We start from the raw sequence: 21,065 nt of genomic DNA, 5'->3' as shown, positions 1-21,065 counted from the left end.
AAAAGATGTAGAATTGTAGAGATCTCAGTTCTTCTGACTTCTGCTGCATCTTACTGGAAAAGGAGATGAGAGAGATGGCTGGATCTCATATCTATGTATATCTCTTAACCAACTTACTGGATTTTTTTTTTCTCTCAAGTCCACCAAGGTATTGAAATCACTCCCTCTCAATTTCCATATACAATTGATTCTCATCATTGGTCAATTCCATATTTGTAAATTTGCCTACTCGCTAAAATTTATTTGTAACCCCCAAATCAATAATCATGGGCTTTCATGGTCATTCCTGGAAAAACAATAGAGAGTAAAAAATTCAAATAGCCCAACTTGCATGTTCCCAGCTGAGGTTAAAAAGGACAACACTGCCTTCCTGTTACAGCCCTCATATTATAAAGAAGTGTCTTTTTTGCAATCTTTTTAGTGCCATGTTTGTCACATTTTTGTTTTTGTTTTTTATTAGGGATTTTACCATTTCTTTTTTTTTTTTTTTCAATGTTTATTTATTTTGGGACAGAGAGAGACAGAGCATGAACGGGGGAGGGGCAGAGAGAGAGGGAGACACAGAATCGGAAGCAGGCTCCAGGCTCTGAGCCATCAGCCCAGAGCCTGACGCGGGGCTTGAACTCACAGACCGCGAGATCGTGACCTGGCTGAAGTCGGACGCTTAACCGACTGCGCCACCCAGGCGCCCCAGGGATTTTACCATTTCAAAGTCCCCGCAAGCATAGTGATAACGTGCTTTCTAGTTTTCCTAAGTGCAAGAGAACTGTTATATGCTTTATGGAGAAAACATGTGTTAGATAAGCTTTGCTCAAGTGAGTTACAGTGCTGTTGGCCATGAGTTCAATATTAATGAATCAGTGATATATTAAGTAAGGTGTTTTTAAACAGAAATACACATAAAACAAAGTTATAGAGACATTGACTGATGAAAATATTATGGACAGAGCTTTCCAGGAACCTAAGTCTGTATTTTTCCCAGGAGTAATGGGTCATTATTCACTAATTCATTGTTCACAGTGACTTGAAAGAAAATAACTACCATTGAATTCCTGGGTAGCTCAGTCGGTTAAGTGTCTAATTTTGGCTCAGGTCATGATCTCACAGTTAGTGGGTTTGAGCCCTGCATCAGGCTCTGGATTTTCTCTCCCTCTCTCCCTTTGTCCCTCCCCTGCTCATATTCTCTCTCTCAAAACAAGTGAACTTTAAAAAAATACATTAAAAAACATTTCAACCTGCTCCTTCTCCACCCCCAAGACTTTCTAATTCCCTTAAAAAAAAAAAAAAGAATTCAACTACCATGAATAATGAGAATTTACTGTAGACACAATCTCTTATGTGTTGGTTTGAGGTATATTATGTCAATCTTGTGTAATGTCAGACCTGTCTTGGTTCCCAGTCCTCTCCCCACAGTAAGGACAACTTGAGCTGGTCAAGGTAGAACTTAAGGTTTGATTTGGGTTCGGTAAATTGGTGCTCCAGTATCACTCTTTCTTCCAAAGTAAAGAAGTAAATGCACTTCCCTGATTGCAGCTATTTGGGGGCTGGCTTAAAAGATGAGGCAATTTGTTTAGTCACCTCATATGGTGACTAAATTCAAATTTATATTCCCTCCAACCAGAGAACAGGCCTGCTGCTTGCTGCTTTGATAGTGGAGACAGTAGCAAAATCCTGTCCCAGGCTACCAGAAAGGGCACCATAATATATATATATATATATATATATATATATATATATATATATATATATATATGTATGTATGTGTGTGTATGTATCCTATATATATATCCATATATATATCTCCAAATATATCCTATATATGTATATATCCATATATATCCTATATGTATGTATATATATGTACATATATATACACACACACATTTAAAAAATTTTTTTACCAGAAAGGACACCATAATATATATATGTGTGTGTGTGTGTGTATTTATTGCTTTTTTTTTTAATTTTTAAAAAATTTTTAATGCTTATTTACTTTTGAGAGAGAGAGAGCGCACAAGTTGGAGAGAGGCAGAGAGAGAGGGAAACACAGAATATGAAGCAGGCTCCAGGCTCTGAGCTGTCAGCACAGAGCCCAACACAGGGCTCGAACTCACGAACCATGGAACCATGAGATCATGACCTGAGCCGAAGTCCAACGCTTAACCGACTGAGCCACCCAGGGGCCCCTATTTCTTGATCGTATATCTAGTCACTTTCATATCTTCTGGGGGAATTGGGGACACTCACTGAATTCCTTGTTTCTGTAGTGGAATCATGAAAAACAGAACTACTGTACGTGAAGTAGCTAATACTTAAGAAGACTGTTAATTTCTCTACTAAAGGCTCCAACTAAAGAAATAGGAAGGCTTGAGGATCCTAGCAAAAGTGACAGCAGTGCCAATGTAAATCCATAACCACCAGTAAAATGTAAAGAAAAATAGAATTCTGTTTTTATAAAGATACGTACTTTTATGACCAGCACTGACATCAATTAGGATCTGATCTAGACTTGGCTTTTATGAATAATAATCATTGTAAGGCCAGACATACTGTACTTGGTGCTTTATCTGCATTCTTTCACAATGATGTCTAAGCCTCATAATAATAACCCTAGGGGGTAGATGGCTTTGTCTTTGTTGTAGATGGAAATCTGAGGTTCCGAGGGTAATTTTCCCACTGCATACAAGTAAGAGACAGTTTGGATAGAATCCCGAATCTGCCTGCCTTCAAACTGGTGTATTGCTTTTCCCAGAGTGACTTCATGGAGGATTGGCTAGATATCTGTGGGGCCCAGCACAAAATAAAGCAGGGACCCTTCTTCAAAAATTAAGAATTTCAAGGCAGTAACCACAGAATATTCCACCAAAGAGAGGTCCCTTCTAAACAAATGGCCTTGTTGCTGCACAGGTCTCATACCTATGAAGCCCATCCTGCCCCTATGTCACAATGCATTCCAAAAGCACAGATCTAGTGAAAATTTGGGAAGGGGGTGCTCCTATTTGTCCTTGTTGGTATGATTCATGTCTATGCTACCATGCAAGCATTACTAATTTCTCTTGGCAGCCTTAGTGACTTTGCTCCTAACAAAAATTTCAGAGGCATCTGTAGAAACAAAAACAAATACGTAAACACAGAAAGGCTGCCAGTTAGTTGCTTGCTATGCCACTGACAACAGCAGGGGTTTTAAGTAAAACAGAAGAGTGAGATGATTTTTTTTATTTGCCAGTGGTTTTCTCTTTGGAGAATCTTAAAAGTTTGATTCCTTTGCTTCTTTAACACTCATACACTTTTGTTCTCTGAACAAAGTGAATTTTTGTTCATCATTATTTCACAGTATCATTTCTAAGGACACAGCATTTCACTTGACTTGAGCTGAACTACATACAGGTAATTCTGCCACAAGGTCTTAGGACTCCCTTAATTCTTGCTCTGTTCTCTGTCAAAGCTAGCTGAATTCATGGGCATTGTGGTTCTACCTGGGAAAATTTATCAGTTTCCTCCATTCCACTTTTACATTTATGGCTTTCTCACTTTAGTGCCTAACAAGGTATACAAGCTGGGTGGGAACAGAAGCAACCTAAAAGGAGTAAGATAAGTTAGCTTTTGATGTTTTCCATTGCTGAGCCATCCCTCCACTCAGGTTACATTTTCTCCTATGAATCTCTTTTATTCCCAAACCAAGGAGCTCAGTGTCCTTAGGCTGATAGCATAAGGTCCCAAGCCTCCATGTCTGGCCCCTTTTCAGGGCAAGTGTTAAGAGAGCAATCAAGTTAAATTCACGGTCATGAAATGTCTTTATAATTCAGTTTCCCTCTCTGCACCCTTATCTCACAACTGCTGCCACAGGCTTTTTCTCTTGCTATTTGTTTTTACTAGAGGGAGGGATTACTTGTCAACTCAACTGCCTAATGAGTCTTAGAATCCGCTATTTCCTCTTCTACATGGGAAACTATCCCTCTTATTTTCTTCCTGTAGGGCTGGATGTAATCGGATAGTTAGATAAAAATAAATTATGCATTTTTTATAAGTATGGTTTATTCATTCCTGGTAACCATAAAACAACATAACCACTATATACATATTAATTTGGCAGTACGTGTATTTAATTTCTATTTCAAACTCTGTGTATGACTGTTCTTCAGGTCCCTTCCCCCCCTCCCCGCCCCCCCCCCCCGTAACAAATGTAGCCACTTACAATCTAACCAAAATTAAAACTCTGCTCCCACTCTAAGCTCAAATCTTTCTCACCACCCACTCCCAATATACACACTTCAGATTAGGCTGTTTTACCACACTTGAGCAATATTCAACACTTTTCAAGGGAATCTGGGGTCACGAGAGATTTTTTTCTGACATGGAGCAACGGAAACTCACAATATCTTTCAGAGCAAAAAAAAACCCAGATACTCTTCAAGACTGGTCCCCTGAATTTGTTCTATGCTTTTTGCATTCGTCATCTATTGCTCTATAACAAACCTGAAACTTAGCATCTTACAATAAGAGATATTATTTCAGTTTGTGTGGTCAGGAAGCTGGAGGCAGCTTAGCTGGATAATTCTGGCTTGGTGTCTCTCAATCAGATTGCAATCAAGATGTTGATTGATCAGGAATGCAGTCATCTAAAGGCTTGACTGCAGTTGAGGAAATTTGCTTCCAACACGACTGGCAAGTTGCTACTGACTATTGGTAGGGGGCCTCAATTATTCCTGTATTAACCATAGGGTTGTCCATGTCACAACATGGCAGCTATCTTCCTCCAGAGAAAGTGATCTAAGAGAGACAGCCAGAAGCTACAGTGTCCTTTATGACCTTAACCTCAGAAGTCACACACTATCATTTTTGCAAAATGTTATTGAAAACACAGATCAACCCTGCCCAGGGTGGCATGGGACCACAAAAAGGTATGCATGCTGGGAAAGAAGGATCATTGGGGGCCCATCTTAAAGGCCAGCTATCCTCATGGCACTCTATCACATAGGAAATATAAACTCCTTGAATAAAGCATGTGACCAAAAAGCATGTGACTGAAGAGGTATTCCCTATTATTTATTATTGAATTTGTATTCTTTGTTACACATTACACTTGTGAGATATTTTTAGTATCAATAATCACTAAAAGTCTGAAAGCAATGGGTCCAGGGAAAAAAATTCCCCTTCTAAGTAACTCCTCTGTCACTATGGTATGCCAGTGAGTTTGCTTTGGCTGGCTCTATATTCTTTGACGTACTCCTATATTACTGACAAGATCTTCCATTCAGATTTAAGGCAAGAGCTTAGATTCTGTTCTGAAGGGTAGTTGCTGAATTATTTTTTTAAGTTTATTTATTCTGAGAGAAAGAGGGAGAGAGAAAGAGAGAGAGAGAGCAAGCGAGGGAGGGGCACAGAGAGTAAGGGAGAGAGAGAGAATCCCAAGCAGGCTCTGCACTGTCAGCACAGAGCTGGATGCGGGGCTGGAACTCATGAACTGTGAGATCATGACCTGAGCAAAGTCAGACACTTAAGCAATTAAGCCACCCAGGTGCCCCCTAAATTATTTTAAGTAGGGAAAAGGCTAAGTCATATTTGCATTCTTTCAGGTTTATTCTGTTACCTGTGCATAGGATGGATTGGTGGTGCAAAGGGAGACAGAGCAATACTGGAGACAGACCTGTTAAGAGTCTATTTCAGAGTCTTTTTATCACAGGTGAAGTTTTACAGTTTTCAGCACTATCATTCCTAAATTTCCTCATCAACTACACTGAAGCTCAACAAGTTGAAAGAAAAAAAGAAAAAGTCCTAACTTCTAGCATTTGCCAATTTCTGGAGCATACATACTTCCAACATGGCCAATTTCAAACCACCAACATGATATCATGGGACAGGGAGTTGGGAAGATATATGCACAATTGGCCAGTACCTCCAGGCTCCAGCATCCACTGTTACTTTTGAGGTTTTTTTTTTTTTTTTTCTTAATGCTTATTTATTTTTAAAGAGATAGAGGGTGAGCGGGTAAAGGGCAGAGAGACAGAGAGGGAAACACAGAGAAGTGTAACACAGTTGAAGTATCAACAATGCCTTTTCCCTTAATGAGCAGCAGCTATTACCTTTTTCTATAAAGTAAAACTCTGGAGACCTGCATATATATCCTTTCTATAGAGGATTTTAATGAACAAGGACCACTCAAAATTCTGATTACTAGATTCCTGCTAACGCTACCCAGTCACACTGGGTTTTTCATGCAAAATAAGGAAAATTTTCTCTTTTTCTCATCATCATCTCATGTTCTTCCTCAAAATTTGCTTAAGAATTTGTTTTATACAACAGTCTGGAAAGTTGGTATATTTCCAAACAAAACACAATAAACAAACCCAAATTCCTCATTAATAGTGGATTTGGATATGAATACCAGGCAGGCAACAGTTGTGCTTTTTCTACTTGAATTCTACAATCCTGCAGAGGTTTAGAAGAACCTTTCTGAAGTAGAGGGTGGGGAGACACCCAGCAGGTACAGGGAGAGTGACCTTCTCCTAGAAAGCTTCCTCCAAATGTCAGAGATGGAGAGCAAGGGGAGAGAGCCCTATAAACTAACAGGTCAGTATGTTTTGGACTGAAGATATTTTCCTAATGAATGGAAATGGGACAGCTAATTAAGAACCAGGTCCTGTGGTTTTGTGACTTTGATTTACATGTCTTCTGGAAGGGATCTTCCCTTTTTAGTTTTTCAGTATGGAAGACCTGATACAAGCTCTTCAAAATCCCTCCTAAAAGAGTTACTGCACACAATATTTTGGAGACAACTTAGAATGTAAGTCTTAATTGCCTTTTAAAATTTTTATTTATATCTTTAAAGTGTTTTTTTTTAACATTTATTTATTTTTGAGAGATAGAGACAGAGCGTGAAGTGGGGAGGGGCAGAGAGAGGGAGACACAGAATCCAAAGCAGGCTCCAGGCTCCGAGCTGTCAGTAGAGAGCCTGATGCAGGGCTCGAACTCACAAACTGTGAGATCATGACCTGAGCTGAAGTCAGACGCTTAACTGACTGAGCCACCCAGGTGCCCCAATATATTTTTAAATGTTTATTTTATTCATTTATTTAGAGAGAGAGTGAGAGAACTGAGGAAGGGCAGATAGGAGGGAGAGAATCCCAAGCAGGCTCCGAGCTGCATCACAGAGCCAGACGGAGGGCTCAAACTCACAAACCATGAGATCTTGACCTGAGCCAAAATTAAGAGCCAAACGCTTAACCAACTGAGCCACCCAGGTGCCCCATATGCCTTTTTTATAAAATGGAAGAAGTGGGAATCAGGAACAGGAGAAGAAAACAAAAAGCAAAAACAGAACTGACAAGCTGCAAATTTCCTCAAGATTAGTCACAAGCTATGTATTTTTTATGGCAACACCACAAAAGCAATGGTGTGTCCTTATTGCAACATATCAGGAGATGTTGGTCTTATTATTGATAATATATGTGATCACTCAGTTAAGGCTGTGTCTGGCAATTTTATCCACTATAAAGTTAGTATTCTCCCCTTTGAAAATAATAAGTCATTTGTAGACTTATTGAGTATTTTGAGACTAAGTAAGTATGTTGGTTTTCATCAAACTCTCACAAACTAACTTTAGTTCTATTAATATTTTCCTAACTCCATCTTCTTCTCTATATTTACTTCTTGGTATTTTACTATAATAAACAGCTTTTCTTTCTTTCTATCAGCACAGACACACAAAATTTGGATTTAATCAATGGATCAGAACCCATTACTATTCATTTTGATGCTCAGATTGTCAGGTATGGCCAGTGGGAACCTCTTCAAGCTGGCTCCTATATAATTTGTCAAGTCTCCATCATTCTTTGACCATTTTCTACTTTCTGGAAGAGAAAGATATGCTGGGCTTGTCTTGTACTTTGCCTATCCCAGGGCTGGAATCTGTCTTTTCTCATAGGAGATCTGTTTAGGGTGTATTTATAAAACAGGTCTTGGATAGTGGTTGCCAGTAAGCTGTATTTCTCATTTATGGTTGGTAAATCAGTCTCTTGTGAATCTGGTTTGCATTAAGGAATTCTCCAGCACTCAGTCTTCCTCACTGAACCTGTCCAACTGAGGGGCAGACTCTGAATTGTAGTGTTAGCGTATTCAGCTGGGGATGCCCAACCTGTAGCAGCTTCCGATTTCCAGCGCAAGGTATGGCTCTTCCATCTAAGGTACTACCACAGAGCGGGGATTCAGTGAAGAGTGCATATGAGAAGCATCCCAGAAGGCTATAATCCAAAAACTAAAAGCCCATCCCAGGCTTCAGAAATTTTAAGGTGACTTACCTATCAGGACCACTTCTGGAAACCTCATGTTCTGAAGAATAAGGAAACACCCTCCTATTTAACCATTTGAGAACTCTCAATCTTCAGGAACACAGACCATGAGAAAACTCCATTGATGAGGCAAATCTGGCACACTAACTTCATTCAGTGCTTTCTTGTGGAACGTTGAAATAGTCCAGTGAACTCCTAGGACCACTCTTAAAATGGGTGAAGGGTCTTGATGCTTCTGGAATAATAAATCCATGTTTTCCAATTCCTTTCCAATTGCTATTCTATAGGGCTTTAAATGGGCTGTATCTTTTCCAATTTATATATATTTGAGAAACATTTCTCAAAACATTTTCCCTTAAAGCATTGAGGAAAAGGAAACAAAAACTTGTAAAAATACATCTTTTAATAAACATCAAGAAATACAGTGCAGTTTCACTGAGGTTTTACATTGCAGTTTACAACAAACATTATCTATTATAGTGTATAATTACAAGTAAAGTAAACTCAAGAGTGGTTCTTTTTTTTTTCCTCCCATGGCTGGATAAACCAAATCTGGTGCATCATATCACATTTAAGGTTGTTTTCCAAGCTGGATTCTGTAAAAGGCCCTTAACATTAATAACTTGTAACAACAACAAAAAAACATATCCCCCATCACAATGATAGCTTGATGAGTACTCAAAAACTACTAAAAAGAAATGTAAATACTTGCTTTCCTTTGATGGCTTTGAAGAATAGGTATTGATAGCAAATCTGAAATATTAAAGACAATAAGGGAAACAGCTGTTTCTTTTGCCTAGTATATCCATAATAAATACTAATTTGAGTCTACAGATTATGAAAAGACTGCAAAAAATGCTTACAGGAAAAGCTGCACATTTATATTTATGATCGCACGGACTAAAACATGTCTAGCGTATTAATGGTTGAATCTGCTTTTCTTTAATATTGTTTATACAAAGAACAGGAAGATGGTAGAATTCTTGACACTTCTGGACAAATTTAGTGAGAGAGGGGACTGATATTAATTAGCACAGGAGTAAATTAATATTAATCTCAAAATTCTACTTGCCATTGTTTTGGAGTGATCAAGATTCAGCTACATCTGCGAAGAGTAAAAAGGAATGGAACTGAAGGTAATCAGAAGCTATAACTAAAAAAACCATAGTTTTGCATGCTTTATACTGATGGCATTTAAAAAGTTTACAACTGGATTTATTTGCTATATACATAAACTAGTGCTGTAATTGCGGGGGGTGGGGGGGGGGTGGGGAAGAACCACTTACATCCACAGAAGTACCAGAATCATATCCAGATTTGCAAAGAGGCATAATAACCACCTGTTTACCATGCAACTAGCTGTTTGTGAAATATGTAATGGTTAATAAAACAAAATCCTTATGAACATAGTACTAATGTGTAGCAAATTATACCAATTAAGTCAGCAGCTCAAATTCATAAGGGTAAAGACCCAATTTTCCTGAATTTCTAAGCATTCATCTTGGTGTTAACATGGTTGTACCTAAATATTACCCCTTTAGAGGAAAGATTTTAAATACTCCTCCCTCTTCAATACATCATCATACTCTCAGAGGTGAGAAGGAAACAATTTAATTTCTCTACCAATTTTGTCCATTCTCATGAATCCAACAGTGTCATTACAGTGTCTAGGCTAAGGTAGGTGCTCTAAAAGATCCAATGAACTGAATTTCTAAGTTCCAGAATATTGCTGGTATTGTACAATAAGCCTGTCTGCTAGAAAGCCACGTCGCTGGTTGAAATATATTCCTGGATCAATGACTGAGAAATTAAGACCAGCTGCCAATAAAGTCAGACTGTTCCCTGTTGTTCAACAGTTTGATTTTCTTTATTATATTAAAATTTCTTAGTGGATGGGACCTGATCTCATACTTTTCATGTATTCTCTATAGCACCCACTAAAGTGTTGAGCAAAGATATACGCTCAAGGAAATAATCAGTGACAAGGGCAGGAACTGAATCAAGAGTGAATGTGGTCATGGTGAAGCCATAACTTACTTCACTCATCATTCAAAAGGCAGTCACCAGAGTGAATCTCTGATATTGTCGCCAAAGAACAGATACTCGTCCCCTACCACTGTCTAAAAGAGAACCAACCACTTGGGCCTCTTTCTTTCTTTCTCTTTGTCACTAAGAGATTATACATGTGCATGAGTATTACTTGGTGGATGCTATCTGAAAAAAAATAAGGCTTTTCTGCCTCAGAGAGGAAGCACCAATCCATCGCATGGCCCCATTTTAACTCTAATAATACAATTTACAGAATCATTAACTTTTAAAATTTTATTAAATGTTATCCATACTAGTAGTTATTTAAAATGTTAGGCTTATTCTCTCTGCCATCACTTAAAATGCATTTTACTTTTAAACACTGCCATGAGGTAGAAGATAAGGAACTCACAAAGAAAGTAATCTTCAAAATACCAAACTCTATTCAATACAATTAGCCCCGAGAGAAAGGTAAGAAAAGTTACAGCCTTAAGCTGGTAGACTGACTACTGTTAAAACATTACCCTTACCTGAAAGAAATTTCTTATATTTGAAATTGCCCTTCTTCCCAGTTTAAGGTATTATGGAAAAAGGACAATACACATTCTGAAATACTCATAAAGATCATGTACAACAGCCTCTCTTAGCCATCATTTTTTTACTTTACCATGTTGTTCTAAATCACCTCAACTGAGACACAGGTCCTTTCCACTTGAATAACTGATTAGATATCAACATAGAGGTTAAAAATCCTTCTGGCATAAGAAGCAAGATAAAAGGAATGATTCACATTTGAAATAATGTACTTTTCATAAAACTAGCAGCACTTTATTCTACTGGGACATACAAATTTGGCTTCATTGGTCAGAAACAAAGAAAAATGTATATAGGTCTAAAACAGCTCCTTGTACAAGGGAAATGTGAGGCTACAAGTTTTCCCTGAGAACTAACTACTTCCCCATTAGGTGGTATGTGAAACTACTGGAATGTCAATTTCGATGGCAGAGAGGCGAGAGCGTGCTGAATAGGGCTGTGAGTAAGTATGCATACTGGGAGGATGGGAATACAGTGGTTGCCAGAAAGGAGAAGGCAAAGATTTGCATGCACAGTACCAAATAAACAGTAGAAGGGAAGTCATAAACAGGCCCCCAGCACTAGCCATAGTGACATACACTGCGTAGTCAAATGTAAAGACTGGCTCAAATTTCTTGTTCAGATGAATGTTATAAAAGATGACCCAGATGGATGGGGAGAGGCTCACAGTACCTGCCAGGAAGAACAGCAGCCCAGCCACCAGATGGCAGCCTGCACTATTGACCAGACACTTGGCCAGTTTGATGTTGGGCACTGAGGACCTGAAGGCCGTGTTACACATTCCAATCAGGCAGAGCAGCAGGGCACCCATTGCAATCAGGATGCTGAGAGGCAGGGCAAACTGGAGGACCCGCAAGTCCAGCTGGTCAACTGATGAGTACCAAGTAGTGTCATACATCAGGCAGTCACTGCTCCCATCATATCGGGCACACTTCACCCACAGGCCAGTGTAAACAGTCAGATTCTTCTCATTTCTGTTGAATGTGATCAGTCGTAATTTCCTCCAGTTGGGAAGCAGAGTCCCCGCAAAGAGGCCTGCTACCGAGGCGATTCCACACAGGAAGGAGAGGACTGTGGCTGCATGGACATCCCGACAGCCCATGGCAGGCAGGCTTGTGCAGTACTGTCAGTCAGACTAGGGGTGACACACAAGAGGACAAATCATGAGGGGACAATAGGAGAGCAGAGCAGGAAGGGTGGTGCTGATTGGCAGCACAACTAGTGATGTCAATGCAAAGAGGGAAATTCTGTCCCTGTTTCCTATGTATAATATGAATGTATATAAACACATATGCATGTGACCTCAGAGCACAGGTACACTCACATATGCTTAGTTACCACTGCCTGGGTCATGTAGCAGCTGAAGTCGTTGAACAGGAGTACTTTTCTTCAAATATGAGTATTTTCAAGAAATATTGGGGTTTCAAGAAATATTGAACATGAGTATTTTTCTGCAAATCAGAAGAACCATCAAAATAATTTCAAATTCTCTTAACATCACATCTTAAAGTCTCTCAGTTGTCACTAATCACTCATTCAACGTACATATATGAAGTACTTTAATGTGTCCGGCCTTTAAATATACTGGGTTGGAGGACTCATAACTGTCAACTATAAAAAAACACAAACTCAGCCTCCAATGCTCATGAAATGTAAAATGAAACTAGCATGTGGCTGAGGTGAAGGCAGCTCATAAAAGACAAAGATGTAGGGAAAGAAGCATTACAAGACAGCAGACTGGCTGAGGAGGGACTCTGAGCCAGACTGCTAGCATTCTAATCCCCACTTCCTCATTTACTAACCAAGTGACCTTGGGTCAGCTACAGAACTTCTCTGTAATTCATTTTCCTCATCTGTAAAATGGAAAAATAATAGTACCTACCTCGCAGAGTTCTTTTAAGTATTCAGTGAGTTAATATAATGTCCAGTACTTGAAACATGTCTGGCATGTTGGTAAGAGCAATTCAAGTGTTAACTACTTCTTAGCACTCAGTGACCAGCTCAGTGCCTGGCACACAGAGCAGTTTAAAGAATGTTTGCTGAATAAACGTTAAATAAGAAAAAGCAACATCTAACATCTCATTCCTATATACTAGCCACACTGATAATTACAAAATCTAAACGAACTCCTCTCCAATGAGTTAGTCAAATGAAAAGAAGAGAACAAAGACCCCTGAAATTAGTCTGCTCAACTACTTCCTGGCCGATTCAAGCTGACTTGCATGCTTTCCAGGTTATTACAGTAGTGGTTATTGGTTATTATACAATTAGTGCTCATATAAGATGAATGCAAAGATTCTTGAAGTTATGAGAACCTATATATCTCTACCAATGCTATTGTAAGAAAAGGACAAAAAAAAAAAAAAAGTAGCCAGGCCTTTCTCTCATTGCAAATTAAAAGGCTGTGTGTGTTCTTGGGGTACCTGGGTGGCTCAGTCAGTTGAGCATCCGACTTCAGCTCAGGTCATGATCTCACGGTTTGTGGGTTCAAGCCCTGCATCAGGCTCTGTGCTGACAGCTTGGAGCCTGTGGCCTGCTTCTGATTCTCTCTCTGCCCCTTCCCTGCTCATTCTCTGTTTCTCTCTCTCAAAAATAAATAAATGTAAAAACAAAAAAAATTAAATAAATAAATAAATAAATAAATAAATAAATAAATAAATAAGTAAGTAAATGGCTGTGTTCTTTCTCTGTATATGACAAAGTACAAGAACCAGTATCTTATTCAGCTTTAAGAGTCTGAAACTCACTTTCTAAACCACTCAAATGTATTTTCTCTGCCTTCTATCATACCCCCAATGAGGCAACACAACAGACTAATAAGGCAGCACATTTACTTCTTTTAGTCAGATAATGATGAAGGGGCATCTTCATGATACATACTGTATGTATCTGTTCAGAGTACCCATCATCCTTTGCAGAGTCAAATATTATCTGCTGCGATGGTGGAGTAGCATTCCCAGGAGTTCAGGGGCCAGAAAGAAGATCAAAATGCTAAACTGGGTTAGGACTTGATCAAATGTGTTTGAATGGGAAGGCATAATGTTCTTTAGGAAACAACATATTTGCATATTAATATAATCACATAAACTAGGAATAACTTTACTAGCAGAAAACATATAGGTATGTATACATACCTATATAACTATACAGTATAAAATCAAAGTGTAAGCACAAGTGAATCATTTTTCAAAGTCTTCAAGCTAAACATAATTAGTTCTGAGTTTCTCCATTAATATTAGTTTACTACTTGTTTATTATGTTGCCTTCTGTCAAGATTACCAGAAGTAGAAATTGTTTATGAATATGTTACAGATGAAAAAAACAAAGGAATTATAGTCTGAATTTATATTTTTCATTCAAATTGGGGGGAAAAACTGTCTTGCTTAATTTTAGCAACCAACTACCTTGTTCCAGCAATGGAAACTGTGGTGCAGGTTTGAGGATGTTTATACTGGAAAAGGCTACTAATGATGTCACGCTCCAAATTTCAGCTTCTTGTTGATTTTCGTTCATTTACCTGTCTCCCCCACATGCTGTTACCAACTTGCACAGTACCTGGCACATAAGTCATTCTGGCAATACTGGAATAAATAAGTACTGGGCACTATTAGGCTACTGGTAATGTAGAATTGGACAAGGAAGTAGTTATTATAAGTAATAATTCATTCAATGAATTGATTTATTCAAGTCAGTATTTAGCACAAGCAAAATACCTTGATTGACACTGAGGCCACTAAGATCTGGACCTTGCTCCAATGTGTTAACAATCAGACTGAGAGAAAGAATATGCTGCTTTATGAGAACTCAAAATGCTAACAATCAATTATATGATTACTACCTATCAACTGATATTGTTAGATATTAAGGAAAGTGAACCAGTAAGGTACCTGTTCATAAAAATGTATCATCCAGGGTTAGAAAAAGACTGAGCAATGAAAGAGAATGATGATTTGATTAAAGTTGTGAAGACTCAAGAAAAAAGGTTCCTTCTGTTTCTCTCAAAGCCTCAAAACTCCTTTAGGCAATGCGCTCAGCATCCTAAACCAATCACAAATTCCCTCTTGCTTTCAGAGATAGGGGTCAAAAACTTGGAGTATCAATATAATTGAGATTTCTCCAATCAAGCTGTCTTGTGCCACTAATTCCTATAGTACAAAGGGAGTAAGAAACAAGATCAGAATGAATGACTTTAATATTAATAAATAAATTTCTGTAGTTCTTAGACTATAGACTATCAAATGACACTAATGAACAGAGGTGGGTCAATATTTACTTTGGGATCAAGTGTGTGAATATTTATACAGCATCAAATCAACACACATGTTATATCAGTCCCCTGAACTTGCTTTTACTGAAGCATTCTTAGCTCAGACCCCAGAGATTGAGTAGAAGTCCTAATTTACACAGCCAACAAGAAATGCAATGGCATTTTTCACATGGGAAATACTATTAACCTCAATTCTTTAGCTAATTTCAACCTCAGTGCTGGAATTAATGTCCTTGCTCTTTGTAACTTTCTTTGGTTGCTTTACTTTTTATGACCTGTTCTTAACTCCACATATGCATGATTTAATGCCATATATCTCACTAGAGGGATGAAATAACATTTAATAGGGATAGTTAGGAAAAGGAATGTTTAATGATTTAAAACTGAAAATAATGCTCTCAGGTTAGGATTTGTTCATATTAAGAGGGTGAAAGATCTCCACTCTTGTGCTATGCCAATTAATTCTTAATCCAAAATAATTAAACACAAATCTGATTATTTCACTTTTTTTTAAGATTTTAAGTAATCTCTACACTCAACATAAGGCTCAAATGCATAACCTTGAGATTAAGAGTTGCATGCTCCACCGACAGAGCCAGCCAGATGCCCCTTGCTTCATTTCTTACATTCAATGGCTTCCTTTTTCCCTCAGAATACAGTTTCTAAGTTTCAAAACTTTCCCATGTTTTCCAAAGTTTCAAATCCCACCATCTGGTTCCTGCCAAATTCTCAAAATCCTTATTGTATCAGCTTCCCATCTAACATGCTACAGACTATGTAGCCATACTGCTTTTAACTCTTCAAATTTTGCATATTTATTTATTTATTTATTTATTTATTCATTTATTTATTTATTTATGTTTTTATTTTTGAGAGAGAGACAGAGTGTGAGTGGGGGAGGAGCAGAGGGAGAGGGGGACACAGAATCTGAAGCAGGCTCCAGGCTCTGAGCTGTCAGCACAGAGCCCAACATGAGGCTCAAACTCACAAACCGTGAGATCATGACCTGAGCTGAAGTCGGACACTTACTGACTGAGCCCCAAATTTTGCACTTTTAAATTTGGCTAAAGGCTTTAGTTCATGCTATTTTTCCTTCTAGGACTTTCTTAATTTCATTCTATTCTTTGTTTACCTAACAGGTATTCATCTTTCTAATTTCCAAGGAGGCTGGCCCCAAACCTGTTTTCTCTTCCCCTATCCTTAACCTCCCCACCGGCCCTGGTTATATGATCTGAAAGCACCTTTGTACTTTTTCTTTGGTAGCAGTGATTATGCTTATAATTCCTCATTCAACATTTATCTTTCCTACTAGATTGAATTCCAGGAGGACAGAGAGCCTTCTCTTTTATTCTGTCCCACACTGGTACACAGAAGACACTCAATTATTTGTTAAAGAAATAAACAAACAAATAAATGTAAGGTCCACATGGGTATAGTCATGATCCAGGGAGAAGGTCACAAATTTGCTCTGTTATCAGTCTCTTTCATTCATTCACTCACTTACTCATTCATTCATTCATTCATACCCTGTGTTTTGGAGTCTCCAAGTTGCTTCTAGACCATGCCTCCGCTTTCCACTCTTACGTGACCAGTCTCTCCTATTTTTTTAAAACAAAGTTCATTTTCTTGCCCTAAAAACTTCTCAAGATAAACGAGGCCATTCCCAAGTATTTACATAGAGACTATTCTTCTACAAATAAATATCTAAGCTTGGCAAAACTAGTTAACTTCCAAAGTGGTCAATGGATCAATCAATTACGACAGTGTTGAACCTGGTGTTTTCTCCTTAATAGGTATGTTACTAGTGGATATACTCCTTTATTAAGAGTGGTTAATATATCAAATTAATGTTCATCAAAGCAAAACTATTTTTAAAGCAAAACTATTTTATTTGTATTTAGATTTTCTTTTTAAAAGAGCAATGGAGGAAAAAAAAAGATAAACACCTTTTTGTCACATGAAAATCCCTTATTAGGGACTGTAGAAAGTATGTAAGGTTAAAAACACACTAACAAATCTAAGTAGCACTCCTGAACACCAGCTAGGTCAAATATACAGGTGTCTGGGCTTTTTGTTTCCATCTAAGAGGCAACCTGGTATTACAGTCCCAGCAACCAAAGACCCAAATGCCAGTCACAACCTGGGCAAGTCATCTATGTCCTCTGAACTCAAATATCTCACCTATAAAATGCCATCCAAGGTAGCTGTAAGACCATGAACAGTAAAACCCTTTGTAAAACAGAGTATGGTCAGAAATTTAAGTTTATAATGATTACTAGTAGGCTTATTTATTTTCTTTAGCTAGGAACACACTTTTCTTCCGGATCTTAGCAAACAATCACACATGGTTACAGCCATAAAACAATAATAACAGAGCATTCTCTTTAGAGTAGTTACTGAGCACATCAAATGAAGTCTCTGTTTCAAAACAAGCACTTCACATTTGTCATCTATCTGTTCCATGGTGACTTTCAGAGAAGTAGATGGATAAAATTTGGTACGCAGTTAAAGGTGATCAAATGTATCATTTCAAATAAAAATATTTTCAAAAAGATATCTATGGTTTTGAATAGTGTTCAAAGAAGTCTAAGGGAGGAATAATGGCTAACAGCTTTAGGAATTCACAGACCCAACACTATGTAATTTTTTCAGGGATAATCCCAGGAATAGCTATATGAGAACACATGTGTAACAGCAGCTGCATTAATTCTTGATAGTAACACTAGCAGTCCCTTCTACCAGTAATTTGAGTTATTTTAGAAACTGTAGGTCAATCATTGCACTCACAAGGGAGATCTATCTTATAACTTTATTTTGCTGAACAAGAGAAAAACATGACATCTCATATATGGTGGAAAAAGGAAAAGGAGTAAAATCAAAGAATGTACTTACTCTTTGAAGTACTTGACAGCTCTAAAACAACTTTAATCAACTTAGAAGAAATATATGCACATCTGAATAGACAGTAGAGATGATCTGGGCCTAAAGAAATAGGGAAAATGTCCCAAATTAACATGATACTTCTTTAAATTATGTGTGTATATGTATACACACACACATATAACGTACACACACACATATATAACGGATTTTTTAGATCCTTCTGATGATTACGAATAAGGAGAGCCAAGGAAACACTGCAGTTAGTTGTCTTGAAAGTAAAAGAAATTTGTTTCTTTTGTACCTTTTAAAAGAATACTGATAACAAAACTAGGCTGAACAAAAGTTGATCTGCATTGTGCATCCTAAACTTTGCAACTAATTTACAATTCCACCAATGGCTCTACCTGCCATTTAAGTATGTTACCATAGATCTATTTTAAGCATCAACAACTTCCTTTTCAAACTATTTATCACAATAGGTAGGACGAGGATACAAACTTGTAAAAGCTTCAGAACTTCCTGGATAAGGCATTTATCACTAGCCCTATTATTATTATATAGAATGTTGTCCTCAACAGTCTGCACAGAAGAGATTTCAATCAAATTGTAATTTTTCTTTTCTAAATGTATGTTTCTTGAGTTAATATCATAGAATTCCTCACTCCAAATTAAGGTAAATTGATTTACAATTAAAGACACACACTAGGATCCCTGACTTTTCATTTTAAGTGGGGTCACCAAATCTGGCCTTCCTCTAACGTGGTGACAGCCCCCTCCAAGGCATTATTACACACAACTTGGGCTTCATTGTAAACCAAGCTTCCAGAAAAACCCGCACTCCTCCTTTCCTTCAAGCCCTGTCCTTAGAAGCATCAGAGCTAGCAGAAAGAAAGAGAGAAAAAGAAGGGGAAAAAAAAGCTCTCCTGGTTAGAGCCAATGGAAGGAGACCGCAACAGTGACTGTGAACAAGCCCATCCCTGGAACACTGAGTGGGTCTGAACCAAGAGCAGGTCATCATTACACAACCAGCTGGTGATTCAAAAATAGCAACTTCCAGCTCCACACCTCACACCCCGCTAGCCAAGCCCAAGCCCTTGGCTGCTGCGGCAAGACACCTCGACATTTCCATACTCCTCTGCACAAAATAATTTTTTAAAGCCTTATAAAATACCTCCTCACTCAATTTTCACGTCCACAGATGTGGTCAACAGTTTTCAGGGTCCCTGATTCTCTTCGACTTAGCTATTTTACACAAAATCCTCCACTATTTATGCAAAGGACCCAGATTCTTGACGTCCACAGATGTGGTCAACAGTTTTCGGGGTTCCTGATTCCCTTCCACTTAGCTATTTTACACAAAATCCTCCACTATTTATGCAAAAGACCCGGATTCTTGACCACACCTACCTGTTTCTCACATCCAAGACATTTCACTCGCCGACACTGAGGAGCTTCTTAAAGCGTCTCCCTCGCGGCGTCCCAGGAAGTGCGTCCCCAGCGAGCCGCACCGGAGGCTTCTGGGAGCTTAGTCAGGTTCTCCCGAGACCCAAATCAGGAATGCCCTGAATGACTGAGAGACTACAATTCCCAGAAACCACGGGGACGCCGGCCGCAGACAACATCCTGCGACCACCTCTCGCCGATCTCCCCAACCTCCAGCCACCTTATTCCTCTTGCACCTTCAGTTCCGTCCAGGTTTCAGTTACAGGTGTTTAAAAAAAAAAAAAAAAGTTAAACGAAACAGAAGTAAAAATACTTTTGAGTTGGGTGCTCAAGTAAATATTTACTACTAAATGTGATCTCCCCTTAAGATTTGTTAGCAAAAATCCTTACATACTTTTTTTCATAAAACATTTATGGAGTCACAAAAAGGAAAACAGCTCAAATTGATTTGGAATATTTTCAAAGATAGAGAATTTGAATGGTACAATGAACACCCATACACTTACGCTCTAGATTCAACAATTATCAACATTTGCCACATTTATCTTCTCTCCACTTATATGTATGTGATCACTGTGATGATAGGCATCGTGACAGTTCAGCATCCTTTGTTTTAAAATTTTAAAAACATATTTAGCTGCTTTGTTTTATATGGGGTTTTGCTACATATTAGTTGGGTTGCCTTGGGCAAGTTACTTCCCTCTGAGGTTATCTGTAATGAGGATAAGATTACCTGCATCATAAAATTGTCTTGAAAATTAAAGGGACTTAATACAGGCAAAGCGCTGAGCACATAACTGGCTATTAGATATTTGAACTAACTACTCTTCTGCACAATTTCAACATCCTGTCCCTTTCTTTGTGGCTTCTCCTAAATATGAATTACTGTATTCGTGAATATCTGAATTAAAATAAAGGTTTCAGAAGTCTTGTATTGGACAGATCTGGTTTCTTTTTCATATATAAAGGATGTTGAAGTGTCATGATGCCTACTAATTTCAAATGATCACACACACAAATAGAAATAAAGTAAATGTGGCAAATGTTAGTAATTGTTGAATCTAGAGAGAGGAAGTATATGGGTGTTAATTTACCATCCCAATTCTCTGTATCTTTAAACATTTTCAAATAAAAGTTTGAAAAAAGCATCATAGTTTTAAACAAAAGTAAAGAATGGCATCCATCCCTATCCCACTCTGCCCCTGTACTTAACTTGGGCAAGTTAAGTAACCTCCTGTGGCTCGGGATCTTATCTAAAAATAATGGTAAGGATTGAATGAGTTACTATACATAGAGAAGTTTACAACAGTGTCTGACACTGGTTTTTGTTGTTGTTGTTGTTTTTAACCATTTTCCATTTTGTGTTGCTCGAGGGAATTTTGTTAGTGATGGAAAAGGGTGAAAGTCTACTATCCACTATTACTACCTTCCCATCTGCCATACTGCTTCAGAGGATGGATAGAGCTATCTAAGACCAGAAGCAATCTAATCCTAAAACTAGACCTAGAAATGTAATTATGAGAAAGAATATTCGACCTCAGTGATGGATGATGGCAATATGA

General features: G+C 38.1%; 1 protein-coding gene across 1 annotated transcript; it reads right to left on the bottom strand.

The window, feature by feature from the left end:
- Window positions 1-8,673: 8,673 nt before the first annotated feature.
- On the bottom strand, window positions 8,674-19,619 carry CLDN12 (claudin 12). Its single transcript, XM_003982734.6, has 3 exons — window positions 19,468-19,619; window positions 18,070-18,159; window positions 8,674-12,045 (listed from the first exon to the last, which is right to left on the bottom strand). Exon 3 carries the CDS (start codon window positions 12,010-12,012, stop codon window positions 11,278-11,280), a length of 735 nt encoding a protein of 244 aa, XP_003982783.1. The 5' UTR covers window positions 12,013-12,045; window positions 18,070-18,159; window positions 19,468-19,619; the 3' UTR covers window positions 8,674-11,277.
- Window positions 19,620-21,065: the final 1,446 nt, after the last annotated feature.

This window comes from Felis catus, chromosome A2 (assembly GCF_018350175.1).
Source record: "Felis catus isolate Fca126 chromosome A2, F.catus_Fca126_mat1.0, whole genome shotgun sequence".
Lineage (NCBI taxonomy): Eukaryota > Metazoa > Chordata > Mammalia > Carnivora > Felidae > Felis > Felis catus.
The sequence above is the reverse complement of the archived record's forward strand: the minus strand, read 5'-3'. Positions and strand labels throughout refer to the sequence as shown.

What these genes read in the sequence shown, in the direction of transcription:
- CLDN12 (XM_003982734.6), bottom strand. Translation starts at nt 12,012, where the DNA reads ATGGGCTGTCGGGATGTCCATGCAGCCACAGTCCTCTCCTTCCTGTGT.